This window comes from Thunnus maccoyii, chromosome 11 (assembly GCF_910596095.1).
Source record: "Thunnus maccoyii chromosome 11, fThuMac1.1, whole genome shotgun sequence".
Taxonomy (NCBI): domain Eukaryota; kingdom Metazoa; phylum Chordata; class Actinopteri; order Scombriformes; family Scombridae; genus Thunnus; species Thunnus maccoyii.
Window position 1 is genome coordinate 27856701 of NC_056543.1, and position 14245 is coordinate 27870945.

A 14245-nucleotide genomic window follows, 5' to 3' on the forward strand; every position below is an offset into this window, starting at 1 on the left:
TTAAGTTTGCACATTTGCCTTAAAATCAAAGTATTTCATTTCATCTTTAGCAAGCTAGCTAACATTCTTTTAACCTTTCACTATGTTTTAATCAAACTGCAGAAGCAGTCACTCATACACTGCAAGTATTTAATCAGTACAAATCTGTGTATCAGTTTAAGAAAAAACATGATATCTGGCAACAGGAGTTCTGTATACAGTAATTTATGCACAATTTAATGACATTTCTTATTCCCTGATTCTTGAGAAAGATGAAGTTTATAAATAAAAATAGTTATTAATAAGTATTCAAATAGTGCTAACACTAGCAGTCACTACATAAATGTGCTTGTAAATGAGGACAAATATAGGTCAGTCTGGGGGAATCAGTTCCCACCAGGGGTGCAACAGATCACAAAACTCATAGTTCAGATCGTATCATGGTTTTGAGTCACGGATCTGATCATTTTTCGGGAAAGGAGAAAAAAGAAAAAGGAGACAAATATAACTTTGCTTTCCATTTATTCTGTAAAAGACTTAAAGCAAGGAACTTTTGCCAGTGGTCTTCTGTGAAAATATTCAAAATCTCCAATGTTTAAATAAAACCTTAAAATATATCAAATATTCAGTACAAAATTGTTAAATTAAAATGCAATATGAGGCATGATACCTTTTTCTTTTAAACATGGTAGTGAATGAAAAAATAGCCTGTGTCCACATCATCAAAACTTGTTGATAACTCAAAAACATGAGCACACGTCTTGTTTTGCAGTTTAGCTTGTTGAATGAGCCACCAAACAAACATTCACCAGGGAAAAGTGCACCGTTAATGTCAGTCAGCAGCTAGATCACTAATTAGCTGCTCAGCTGCAGCACATTAAACATCATGTTAACATGGCTGCAGATGTCACTACGGACCCACTAGATGCTGGTTTGGTTGTTGCTCTTCAAAATCCTGTTAGTGACACGCTGTCTGTCCATGACTTGTAGCTACATCAGTTTGTTTACTTTGTCTCCAATGAGACATTACATTTTGCAGTTTATCCGCGGTTCACATTCATGCTGAACTGTCGGAGGCAATTCATACAGATCACAGATCAACTACGTTCCGTTACACCACTAGCTTCTACTAAGCTTTGTGCTGTCAATATTTTTTTTGTTTTGTTTTGTTTTTTTTCTTTAGTTTATCTATTTGTACAAATAACAAGACACAACAACCCATAATGCATTAAAGGATTAAAGAAGGACTGTGCAAGTGAGATTCTGAAAAAACAAAAGGGCACCTCAAAAAATTTTTTTTAAATAAATCTAAAATTTAAGTTTATCAAACAAGAAAAAAATATGATGATAATGATTATATTATTATTATATTTCAATAATAATAATGTAATCCTATGTAAACTGCATATTGTTGTTCAAAAAACAATATAAATAATATGACTTTTTTCCCTTTTTTGAAAACAGACATTCTTGTCTACCTTCACTGAGGTAGCAACTTGGATTGGTTTGACTGACAGAGACGAAGAGGGAACCTGGAAATGGATTGATGGAACACCACTGACTTCAAGGTTTGGCTTCAGTTGGTTGTTTATTAACAACATACACAATCACTGCTGTATATTAGAGGTTGGTGATATGTATTAAATCTTCTATCACAGACAATGTGAGGTGACTGGCAGTTCCAGGTTGGTCTGAAGCTTTTCTGGTTAAATCATCAGTGCAAAATGATAATTATGAGAAAAAATCAAACCAAACTACCGTTTAATGGTGCATCTGAGACGGAGTTTCTGGTCCACAGTCATGTTTTACACTTCACCAACTGTACAGTACTGTAACTGATGACCAGAACACTATGGGGGTGTTTATTTATACAGGAGGCTCCTTTGTTGCTATTTGATGACTGCAAATTTATATTTAGGAAAAATACTACAGTGAACCTGCAGTCCCGTCCAATTTGCTACTCTATAGCTCAAAACTATACTAAGGCACATCATGCAAGATAGAAGAAATTCCATTCTGTGATGTTTGTGAAGAAATATTATTTACAACCCTACTTCTTGCCAGGAAGAATAAGTACAATGAATAGAATGAGACACATTCAGTTTTCTTATGTTCCAGTGAAGGACTGTGTTCATGTCAGAGATTAAGTGTCACGATTCTCTTGTTCACTGACCTGTAGGTACTGGAGGTCAAATCAGCCTGATAATGGAAATGGAGATCCGCAGTGGGGTGAAGAGGACTGTGTACATATCAGGGCTGAGGGGAAAACTGGAGACAACTGGAATGATCTGTCATGTGATGCTTCTCTGCGGTGGATCTGTGAGAAAAATGCTGGTTTATAATATGTAAAAATGCTTTTTCAAAGCAAACTATGATTTTGCAAAAGGCAAATTAGTTTGTATGTGTGTGAATTTGAAACTTTTCTCTGCTGTGCTGATGACCTTTTGCTTCTGCTCTGCCTTTTTAAAGAGATTTCTATAAATTAGATGTTTACGGCTTTTGCCAGAAGAGCTTCATTAACCAATTTCCAATGTTTCAAACAACTAAAATAAGCAAACAGATAAAACAAATCAAACCTCTGCAAAATGCAAGATTCATAAAAACCTTTATTTTGATTAATGTCTTAGCTAAAGATTTCATGATAGTTGAAAGTTGCAAAAAACCTGATTGAGACCATTTCTTATGACATCCCTCATATCATAATTAAACAATGTAATATAGATTTTGTGTAATTATGTCTTACTATATCATCAAATGACACTTTTCTGAAAATAATTTTTAAATGAAGTCTATTCAGCAGCTGACAGATCTCTTAAGCAGAGGCCATCAGTGTTTGTGAATTTTACTTGATAATTAGTGGTTTCACTCAGGAAACACTTGCTGTTGTGAGAAAATTATCAAATTATTTTAGAAGAATTGTAAACCAAAACTATTCAACAGATGAGTCAATATAAAGTCAGTCAATTACAACATATAAGCACTGTACTGGAGTCAGACATTTGTCATGATGTCCTTTGTAATGCTGGTAGCTGATACTGGTTGTGGCTTTTTGTGTAATTATGAAAACAATTAAAATCTTTTTAATTAATTTGTTTTCAGTGTCTTTATTTTTATTCTATCATCATTAATTGTGCAGAAAAACCCTGTTCTACTGGGATGTGAGAGGTCAGCTACAGATGGGGATTTCATTCATTCAAAACTGAACTTGGTTAAAAGATGATCTGTCTTTTCACCACACTCTCATGCTGTATTCAACAGGCACTAAGTGAAGAAAACAACTCTAACAATGAAACAGAACATCCTGTATCTCAATCTAGACAATCTACTGGATGAGATCTGAGACTGTCTTCACCAGAAAAATAAAAGCACTGGTTGTTTGTACAAGTGACTTGAGGAAGAGTTCAGGTGGACGGGTGGGTCAGCAAACCATGTGGCTTTGACATGAGAGACGACTGTTCTTTTGTTTACTTAACTAAAACTACTTGGTTAGAGTTGAGGAAGGATTGTCTTCATGGTTCAAAGGAACCAACGTTGACTGTTAGACAGGACCGTTTGTACACCTACCATCCATCACAACCTCCACCTCCAAGCATTAAGGTTCCCCAGAACTGTCTTTTGTGTCTATAGACCAGATGCATGGGGACTTAATTGTAGAATGTAATATTGAGCTTTATGACACAAAGTAGATCATATTGTATATTATGTATCCTGCTGGACTTCAGTCTAAACCAATATGACATCTTTAATGTGTATTGTGTATATAATTAGACTTTTGTGTTGTGGTTCCTACACCTGCTGTATACACCAATACATATGATCTGTGTTGTGGGCTTGAAACAAAAGATGGTGCAGGTATGATGTCACTATCACTAATCCTAACTATCTCATTTCTTATGCCTTGGCATAGGCACCCCATTAGATGGCCATCTATCATTAGACTGCTGTAATTCCTTATAAGTTGGTCTTAGTCAGTCTTCCATATCCCGCATGCCACTTATTTAAAACGCTGCTGCTCCTCCGTCACTCCTGTGTTGGCCTTTCTTCACTAGTTTCCTGTTCAGCATAGAATTAATGACAACATCTCACTGTTTCTCCTTATATTTCTGACTTTTAAACCTTCCAACTGCTCTGGGTCTTTGAAGTCTTCTGATTTAAACCCATAAGTGCCGCCATAAACACTGTTACACTGTGATATTAGTATGTTATATGGGCTGCTAGGTGATACTGCTACATCAGTGTTGCTTGTTCTTACACAGCTGATTTTTTACATTGGTGACAGTGGTGTCATGGACACAAATACCACAAGGCTTTGCCTTAACTTATCTACTTCCTCAAAAATACCCCTGTTGCCACTGTTCTGTGGAACAAATGTATTAGAGAGCAGTTTACAGACATGTAAAACATAAACATTCTGTGTAAGAATGACAAAAAACAACAGCCATTATTGGTATTATGAAAAACAATATGAATATGTTCTCTATGAGCGACAAATGAAAATCTCCTTCCAATGAGCTTACTACCAAACAGCATCCATATGTTGATTTCTGTTTAAAAAGTAAAACAAGACAAGAGACTCATAGAGTTTTTGACAGTTCCTGTTTCAAGTTATTACCACAGATTGTATCTATTTTTAGTATATTTGTGTGAGAAACTGAACCCAACAAGAGTTTCATCATATACTATACATGCGTTGTAGCTTGTGCTTCAGAGCTGACCCTTTAGAAAATACTTGGCATCCTTAAGAGCGATGGAGGCAATTTATGCAAATGTTGACTCAAGAACTTCAACAAAACAGACAGGTAAAAATGTTGCACAAAGATCTAAATTATCATCTGTTCTTTTGTTGTATCATTGACTATTCACTGTTTCTCTGTTCAGGTCTGGGGAGCTCACAGAGGAGATTTCATGGAGCTCTTCTTGTCTTTCTGGGGCTGCTGAGTGTTTTCCTGCTGGCTGGACTCATCGGCCTTGGTGTCCACTGTGAGTCTGTTTCACATTCAGAAGTTTAAGTCAGACTGAATTTAGGAGGAACATTCTACAGCAAGATGTCTATTTTTCTTTTCCATTTATGTTGTACTGCTCTGCTTATTCTCAGCCAAACTCTGCAGGTAGAGGTCTGGATGAACATGAGCATCACCTCAACTTTCTCCTTGGTGCCATATTTTAAACCATGTTTGAATGCTGGTGTAGGTCATATCTGTCATGTCTTTGATCTCTGGACACCTGCATGGACTTGTTTCAATGATGTTTCATAAAACTACATTAATAACAGGGAAAATATTCTCCCATGTATCTGTATATAAACGCCATTTTGCAGGTGAAAAAAAAAAAACCTTTAAGGTTACTATGTGGGACAATACTTCAAATCTAAAAACATTCAGTTTGCTTGTAAAATTGTACTGGCACGGATACATGTCACGCTTTATTTTTATTTTTTTACTAGAGCTAAATGTTAGTGAACCTGTTGTGAGAAAACATCAGGGTGGCATAGTATTTACAACATGTGCTGTATGTGCTGGGCTGCTCAGTGTCAAACACCAGGACTGCTTTTATGTCGTAGTCAAGACTGGATGAAAATCTGGAAAAAACTTGCTTTGAATAACCTCTTGAGATCTGGATCCTTTGCTCTGTAAAGTTCTGCTCTGTTCAGTCTGGTTTTGTTTTGTTCCATTTTGCTGTGCCTGCACACCTTTATTACAGAGACTTTCTTCTGTTCATTCTGGCTGTTTTGTCCTACATTTGGGTTCACCTGCTCCACTACTCCTGATAGCTATTTGCTTTAAAATGATACTGGAAGCTGTAATTACTAAAAATGTACATTTTAAAAGTTTTAAAATGGTATTTGAGATAAGTGACTTAATAAACATAAATTTGACCTGTCTTTTGATTTATTTCAGACCACAGTGTGCGCAGTTCAGCTGAAGATGTCATAGACAACCTGACTGAGCGTCTCCAGGACAGTAATAACAACCTTTCTTCCGTGTCTGAAGAGAGAGACCTGCTGCTTGCCAACCTCACTGAAATAACTAAAGAGATGGAAAAGCTTCAGAGTTTGTCAGTACAGAGTGAGTGACATCTGTGGCTATACAGTGCTGCACACACATTGTAGAAGAGCACCTACAGAGAACGCTATGCTGAAAATTGACTGAAAGATTGATTGATTGATTTATTGACTGGGACAGTGTGCAATTTGAAACATTAAAGATGCACTGCACCAGAGTTAGCTTGAAGCTAATTTGCATCTGTAGTCCCCGACAAAAAACATACAACAGCACAACAATAAACAGTAGAAAGCAAAAAAAAAAAAAAAACCCACACAGAACACACCATACAAAATACAAAGCTACACACAACAGCACATCACATACACCCACAATGTCAATTAGAAATTAATAATATAAACTTGTCAAATTAAAAGCAAGACTACCTGCGCTAATGAGAAGACCATAGATGGAGTTCAGACTCAGTGGTCACACAGCTGATTGGTCTTTAGTATATTTTTTAATTTGGCCTTGAATGTATTGATTGAACTACAGTTCTTCATATCATCAGGTAGGGCATTCCACTGAGTTGTGGCTTTCACAGAGAAAGCTGACTGCCCAAATGCAGTGTGATGAAATGGTATGGTACAATCTTGTGTAGAGGATATTCTGGAGGATCTAATAGAATTTACTGAGCGAGTGGACACAAAGTCACATAGTGGAGGAGGGGCCAGACCATTTAAAATTTTATAAACTAGGCACAAATTTGAGAATAATCTAAAATTCTCAAAGCTCAGTAAATTGTATTTCTCCAGTACCCTACAGTGATGGAAATGCATTGGCTTTTTGTCCAGAGTTTTTAGACTCAAGAGGTCTTATGGCTGTTTCTCCAGCCAGCCCCCAACATGTGATGCAGTAAGACATATGGGAAAGAAAGAATCATAGCATGCATAAATATCTTGGCTGCGTCCAAAGAGAGACAGTTTCTAATATGTCTAAAATTTGTTAAGTTGTACTTTATGGTTTAAACCATTTTTTTTAACATGTTTCTTAAAGTTTAAATTTGGATCCAGTGTCACACCAAGATATTTAAAATCAGTAACTATGTCAATTTTTTCACCTTTGATGAAAATATCAGCGTTAGGAGGTTGTACCATAGTCTTAGAGAAAAACATGCCCTTTGTCTTGTTTACATTTAGACTCAGACATGATTGATCAAGCAAATATGTGATCCTTTCCAATGCAATTGTTAGCTTAGCAGCAGCTAACTCAGCTGTTTTTGCATGTGTGTACACAACAGTGTCATCTGCATACATTTGTAGTTCTGCATCATGACACTGTTGAGGGAGATCATTAATATACAGGCTAAATAATAGAGGACCTAACACTGACTCTTGTGGTACACCCATTGTGCACTTCATGTTACTGGACAGTGAGTCACCAACTTAAACACATTGTCTCCTGTTAGATAAATATGAAGACACCCATGCCAGTGCTCTAGATGAGAAGTTAAATTTAGAGAGTTTTGATATTAAAACATCATGATTGACAGTGTTGAATGCTTTACGCACATCTAAAAATACAGCACCAACTACTCCCCCTTTGTCAAGTCTTGATTTAATTTGCTCTATTAAGTGCAAGGTAGCATTTTCGGTGGAATGATTTGCTCTAAAGCCAAATTGCATACAATGTAGACCAAAATTGCTTCTCTTAGCTCTTGGATAACTTTGTTCCTTAAACCTTTATAAATCAGCATGTCAGTGTCTCTTGTAGTTTTAATTGCCTGTCCTTAATTGCCTGAAATCTGTCCTCTTAATTATACAAATTATCTTCAATCAAGAAGTTTGTTGTAACTTTATGTGGAAACGTTCTTGTATTTACTCATCTTCAAACATTTTAAAATATTTTTTGTCATCAGGAAATTCCAAACACAATCAACATTTAACATGTTAGCATTCTAACCAATAATAGCATGCTAACATGCTAAATGTGACATTAGTAACACGCTACAGTAAGTTTAGCATGTTACAATGCAAAATGTGCCAAAATCACTTTACTTAAAGCAAGCAACCACCTATAGTGACTCATAACCAGCTTGTAATGTATTATATCTACCTATTCCTCAGGAATTTCATTACTCCACTTAAAGCACCCAGTGACCACTTAGAGTAGTTTACAATCACATTATAATGCATTACAAGATGATTATAATGTATTCCAACTATGAGAATTATAAAACACTGTGACCCTTGCAAAAAAATGTCAGCGTGTGACCAGCAATGAAGTATTATGATACTTAACCTTATAGATTATAATAAATTGCTTTATGTTATGATTATTAATATAAAGCTTTATGACATTTATGAGTGCTTATAACTATAATTATACACTGCTATAAGCAGAGTATAATGCATTTTAAGTATGTTTATGATGCATTATAGACATTGGTGTCAAAGAAGTGTTACCCAAATAGTTATGTATATCACATATAATCAACTTTGTTCAACCCTGAAAATTGCCACTAAAATTGCCTTAAACTCAGATTTAAGGTGAGAAGCACAAACATCCAAATGAAGCAACAATAAGCAGAACATATTTTTGTTTGGAGGCAGATTTTAATGTTAATACATAAACTAGTTACATTTACAGTGACTTTTAGAAAAGTTTCACTTTTCAACCAAATATCAAAACAAAAGATCTTAGCCTGGACACTTTTAACCTTCACACATATTCAGCCGATATCGTATTTAATGCTGATGTTTTGCACAAAGTACCACGTAAAATAAAAATCTATATCACTCCTTTGAGTATTTTCTGCACTTTGATCAAATGATGGTGTTTTTTTCTTTGACACTCAACCCACATTTACCTTTATTTTACCCAGCTACATTTAGCTATTTAAAAAAAAAAAAACAATCTATGAAGTTTTTGATCATGCTCCATGGTAGATGTATATGCAGTGAAAAATAATCTGTACTAGTGTGTTGCACTTCCGGCCAACCCAAATGAGGGTTCAAGCTGACTTAAAAGTGAATTCGCATAAACTGGCTTGTATATCATTAGTTATATCATACGTTCAAGCACCTTATTTGATCCATGTCATCAGGACATAGTTCAATTAAACAACAACAACTAAACAGTTAATGTTAAGCAATGTTGTGTAACTTTCAAAGTGCATAGTAAGTATCCTACATCAGTATCACGGAATTAACTTCTTACTTAACTATTTGTGTTTTAAGACAGCATCCCCAAATGTTAAGGCACCTTTCAGGTTGTCATATTTTTGGTCTGTAGCCAAAAATCATAACAAATGATCCTGATTGAAAACTAGTTTTTATGGAAGATCAATATGTTGTGTATCAATATGTTGTGTACAATAATAAAACTATGATTGTAGTGGGAAGGTTAACATTTTTTCTTGCGTTTAATATATGTGAAGAAATAGCTAAGATATTTTTATTTTATTAAAAACAAAGAATTACTGATCTAGTGTATACTTTTAATGAAGAAGGATGCTTTCTCTTCCACTGGTCCAACGTTACTCAGAAGTACTTCAGACAATCTCTGGTTGTCTTATTCAAAACAAAGCACTCACAAGTCCAGTTTTAGAGACCTGCACCTGACTTGACCTGTTAATGTAACATGAAACCTGACCTATAATCAACAGACTACACACTCAGTTAACAACACTTTATTTGTTACTTTCACATGACCAAAAAACAAGTCAGGTTAGCCTTAACTAGGATAAACAGATGTTTGCTTAATAGCACAAAGATCCCTGGTTTAACTGTAGGCTGATTTAAAGTTTTATAAAAGGATTAAAGGATTGACGATTTTTTTGAGCTACCTGGTGCAAAACTCTGACTCAAATGTAATGTTAGTGGTGGTATTACATGAATTTTTGTTGATTCAAATTTTACTTTCATCTGGTGGTGTGAAAGCTGAGCTTTGTGAGATCCTTGTATGATGATTTAAAACATGTTGTGATTGGAGACACAAAGCTTTTGCCACTCGCTTTGGAAGAACTGCTGAGAATGGTTTCAAAGCATTTTATACATTCAAAGGGACGCATCTGCTGGCCAAACCTCAGTATTGAGCTCATGATCCAACAGTGAGTCAAACTAGCTGTCAAAGAAAGTGAGCGGGAGATTTTGAGATTTGAGATTTTGATAAACCTTTATGTGTTTATTTCTGTGGTGTCATCCAGTATTAGTATCCCGTCTCAAAATCTGACATGGAGACACAGAAAGAATGAGCTGAAATCAACAGTTTGTTCCATTATCTTCAAATAAAAACTGATGTCATCAAAATAATTTGAAAGATGCAATAATCACAAAAATTGTATTCATACATTCAACTGCAGCTAAAAATCCGCACCAGAAATGCTCCATAGTTGGTAGAATATCAACAAGTCAACTCTAGTCACATGTTATGTTGTTTTAACCCTCATACTTTGGAAACAGACAGACTTGATTCTTGTCTAATTTCTAATGTTGTGTGTTACAGAGAAAACTTGTCCTGCAGGATGGAGGATGTTCAGATGTTCCTGTTATTTCCTTTCCAGTGAGTCTGGTTCCTGGTCAAGAGGTAGACAGGACTGCAGAGAGAAAGGAGCAGATCTGGTGGTTATAGACAGCACTGAAGAACAGGTACAGAGTGTTTGTTTGTATGCTTGCAAAGAAGCTATGCCTAATTGCAATCTTCCTGTACCTTGAAAAAAGCTAAAATACTTACTTATTAATTAAGTAATTAATTGATTTATATGGATCATTGGTGTTCAACACCTTGACAACAATAATTCAAATGATTTGAATGAACTTGTGCTGCTCTGTAGCATGTTTTGCTGGTATTCTTAAGTTTGCACATTTGCCTTAAAATCAAAGTATTTCATTTCATCTTTAGCAAGCTAGCTAACATTCTTTTAACCTTTCACTATGTTTTAATCAAACTCCAGAAGCAGTCACTCATACACTGCAAGTATTTAATCAGTACAAATCTGTGTATCAGTTTAAGAAAAAACATGATGATGTCTGGCAACAGGAGTTCTGTATACAGTAATTTATGCACAATTTAATGACATTTCTTATTCCCTGATTCTTGAGAAAGATGAAGTTTATAAATAAAAATAGTTATTAATAAGTATTCAAATAGTGCTAACACTAGCAGTCACTACATAAATGTGCTTGTAAATGAGGACAAATACAGGTCAGTCTGGGGGAATCAGTTCCCACCAGGGGTGCAACAGATCACAAAACTCACAGTTCAGATCGTATCATGGTTTTGAGTCACAGATCGGATCATTTTTCGGGAAAGGAGAAAAAAGAAAAAGGAGACAAATATAACTTTGCTTTCCATTTATTCTGTAAAAGACTTAAAGCAAGGAACTTTTGCCAGTGGTCTTCTGTGAAAATATTCAAATTTCCAATGTTTAAATAAAACCTTAAAATATATCAAATATTCAGTACGAAATTGTTAAATTAAAATGCAATATGAGGCATGATACCTTTTTCTTTTAATCATGGTAGTGAATGAAAAAATAGCCTGTGTCCACATCATCAAAACTTGATGATAACTTACAAACATGAGCACACGTCTTGTTTTGCAGTTTAGCTTGTTGAATGAGCCACCAAACAAACATTCACCAGGGAAAAGTGCACCGCTAATGTCAGTCAGCAGCTAGATCACTAATTAGCTGCTCAGCTGCAGCACATTAAACATCATGTTAACATAGCTGCAGATGTCACTACGGACCCACTAGATGCTGGTTTGGTTGTTGCTCTTCAAAATCCTGTTAGTGACACGCTGTCTGCCCATGACTTGTAGCTACATCAGTTTGTTTACTTTGTCTCCAATGAGACATTACATTTTGCAGTTTATCCGCGGTTCACATTCATGCTGAACTGTGGGAAGCGATTCATACAGATCACAGATCAACTACGTTCTGTTACACCACAAGCTTCTACTAAGCTTTGTGCTGTCAATATTTTTTTTGTTTTGTTTTGTTTTTTTTTTCTTTAGTTTATCTATTTGTACAAATAACAAGACACAACAACCCATAATGCATTAAAGGATTAAAGAAGGACTGTACAAGTGAGATGTTGAAAAAACAAAAGGGCACCTCAAAAAAGTTTTTTTAAATAAATCTAAAATTTAAGTTTATCAAACAAGAAAAAAATATGATGATAATGATTATATTATTATTATATTTCAATAATAATAATAGTTAAATGGATTTTTATCAAATATGTTCAGAGTAATCCTATGTAAACTGCATATTGTTGTTCAAACAACAATATAAATAATATGACTTTTTTCCCTTTTTTGAAAACAGACATTCTTGTCAAACCTCACTGAGGTAGCAACTTGGATTGGTTTGACTGACAGAGACGAAGAGGGAACCTGGAAATGGATTGATGGAACACCACTGACTTTAAGGTTTGGCTTCAGTTGGTTGTTTATTGACAACATACACAAACACTGCTGTATATTAGAGGTTGGTGATATGTATTAAATCTTCTATCACAGACAATGTGAGGTGACTGGCAGTTCCAGGTTGGTCTGAAGCTTTTCTGGTTAAATCATCAGTGCAAAATGATAATGATGAGAAAAAAATCAAACCAAACTACCATTTCATGGTGTATCTGAGATGGAGTTTCTGGTCCACAGTCAAGTTTTACACTTCACCAACTGTACAGTACTGTAACTGATGACCAGAACACTATGGGGGTGTTTATTTATACAGGAGGCTCCTTTGTTGCTATTTGATGACTGCAAATTTATATTTAGGAAAAATACTACAGTGAACCTGCAGCCCTGTTCAATTTGTTACTTTATAGCTCAAAACTATACTAAGGCACATCATGCAAGATAGAATAAATTCCATTCTGTGATGTTTGTGAAGAAATATTATTTACAACCCTACTTCTTGCCAGGAAGAATAAGTACAATGAATAGAATGAGACACATTCAGTTTTTTTATGTTCCAGTGAAGGACTGTGTTCATGTCAGAGATTAAGTGTCACGATTCTCTTGTTCACTGACCTGTAGTTACTGGGCAACAAATCAGCCTGATAATGGAAATGGAGTTCCGAAGGTCGGTGAAGAGGACTGTGTACATATCAGGTCTGGCAAGGAAACTGAATACAACTGGAATGATCTGTCGTGTGATGCTTCTCTGCGGTGGATCTGTGAGAAAAATGCTGGTGTATAATATGTAAAAATGCTTTTTCAAAGCAAACTATGATTTTGCAAAAGGCAAATCAGTTTGTATGTGTGTGAATTTAAAACTTTTCTCTGCTGTGCTGATGACCTTTTGCTTCTGCTCTGCCTTTTTAAAGAGATTTCTATAAATTAGATGTTTACAGCTTTTGCCAGAAGAGCTTCATTAACCAATGTCCAATGTTTCAAACAACTAAAAGACGCAGACAGATAAAACAAAACCAAACCTCTGCAAAATGCAACAGATTCATAAAAACCTTTATTTTGATTAATGTCTTAGCTAAAGATTTCATGATAGTTGAAAGTTGCAAAAAGCCTGATTGAGACCATTTCTTATGACATCCCTCATATCATAATTAAACAATGTAATATAGATTTTGTGTAATTATGTCTTATTATATCATCAAATGACGCTTTCCTGAAAATTTTTAAATGAAGTGTGTTCAGCAGCTGACAGATCTCTTTAGCAGAGGCCATCAGTGTTTGTGAATTTTTCTTGATAATTAGTGGTTTCACTCAGGAAACACTTGCTGTTGTGAGAAAATTATCAAATTATTTTAGATGAATTGTAAACCAAAACTATTCAACAGATGAGTCAATATAAAGTCAGTCAATTACAACATATAAGCACTGTACTGGAGTCAGACGTTTGTCATGATGTCCTTTGTAATGCTGGTAGCTGATACTGGTTGTGGCTTTTTATACATTTATGAAAATAATTAAAATCTTTTTAAAAATTGAATTGAAAAGAAGTTAATGATATGATTTAAAGGTAGATTTGAGGATTGCTGTGGCTCTATAATGAAACCCTTGAGTTGGATCACCCACAACAATTAAAATCTTTTTAAACAATTAATTTTTTTCAGTGTTTGTTTCTTTTATCATTAATTGTGCAGAAAAACCCTGTTCTACTGGGATGTGAGAGGTCAGCTACAGATGGGATTTCATTCATTCAAAACTGAACTTGGTTAAAAGATGATCTGTCTTTTCACCACACTCTCATGCTGTATTCAACAGGCACTAAGTGAAGAAAACAACTGTAACAATGAAACTGTCAGGGAGCAGGA

The 14245-nt window shown here is 35.1% G+C and overlaps 1 protein-coding gene and 1 long non-coding RNA gene across 2 annotated transcripts in view; both read left to right on the forward strand.

The window, feature by feature from the left end:
- LOC121906576 (C-type lectin domain family 10 member A-like) overlaps positions 1–2970 on the forward strand; it is a 29492-nt gene extending 26522 nt beyond the window's left edge. The window contains exons 9-10 of the mRNA XM_042425497.1: positions 1444–1547; positions 2159–2970. Of these exons, the coding sequence (XP_042281431.1) occupies positions 1444–1547; positions 2159–2321 (267 nt within the window). The 3' untranslated portion in view covers positions 2322–2970. The remainder of the gene's footprint in view (positions 1–1443; positions 1548–2158) is intronic.
- A 7550-nt stretch (positions 2971–10520) lies between these two features.
- LOC121906622 lies at positions 10521–14017 on the forward strand. Its single transcript, XR_006098691.1, has 3 exons — positions 10521–10609; positions 12292–12395; positions 13008–14017. It is a non-coding gene; the product is annotated as an uncharacterized LOC121906622 (long non-coding RNA).
- The last annotated feature ends 228 nt before the right edge of the window (positions 14018–14245 follow it).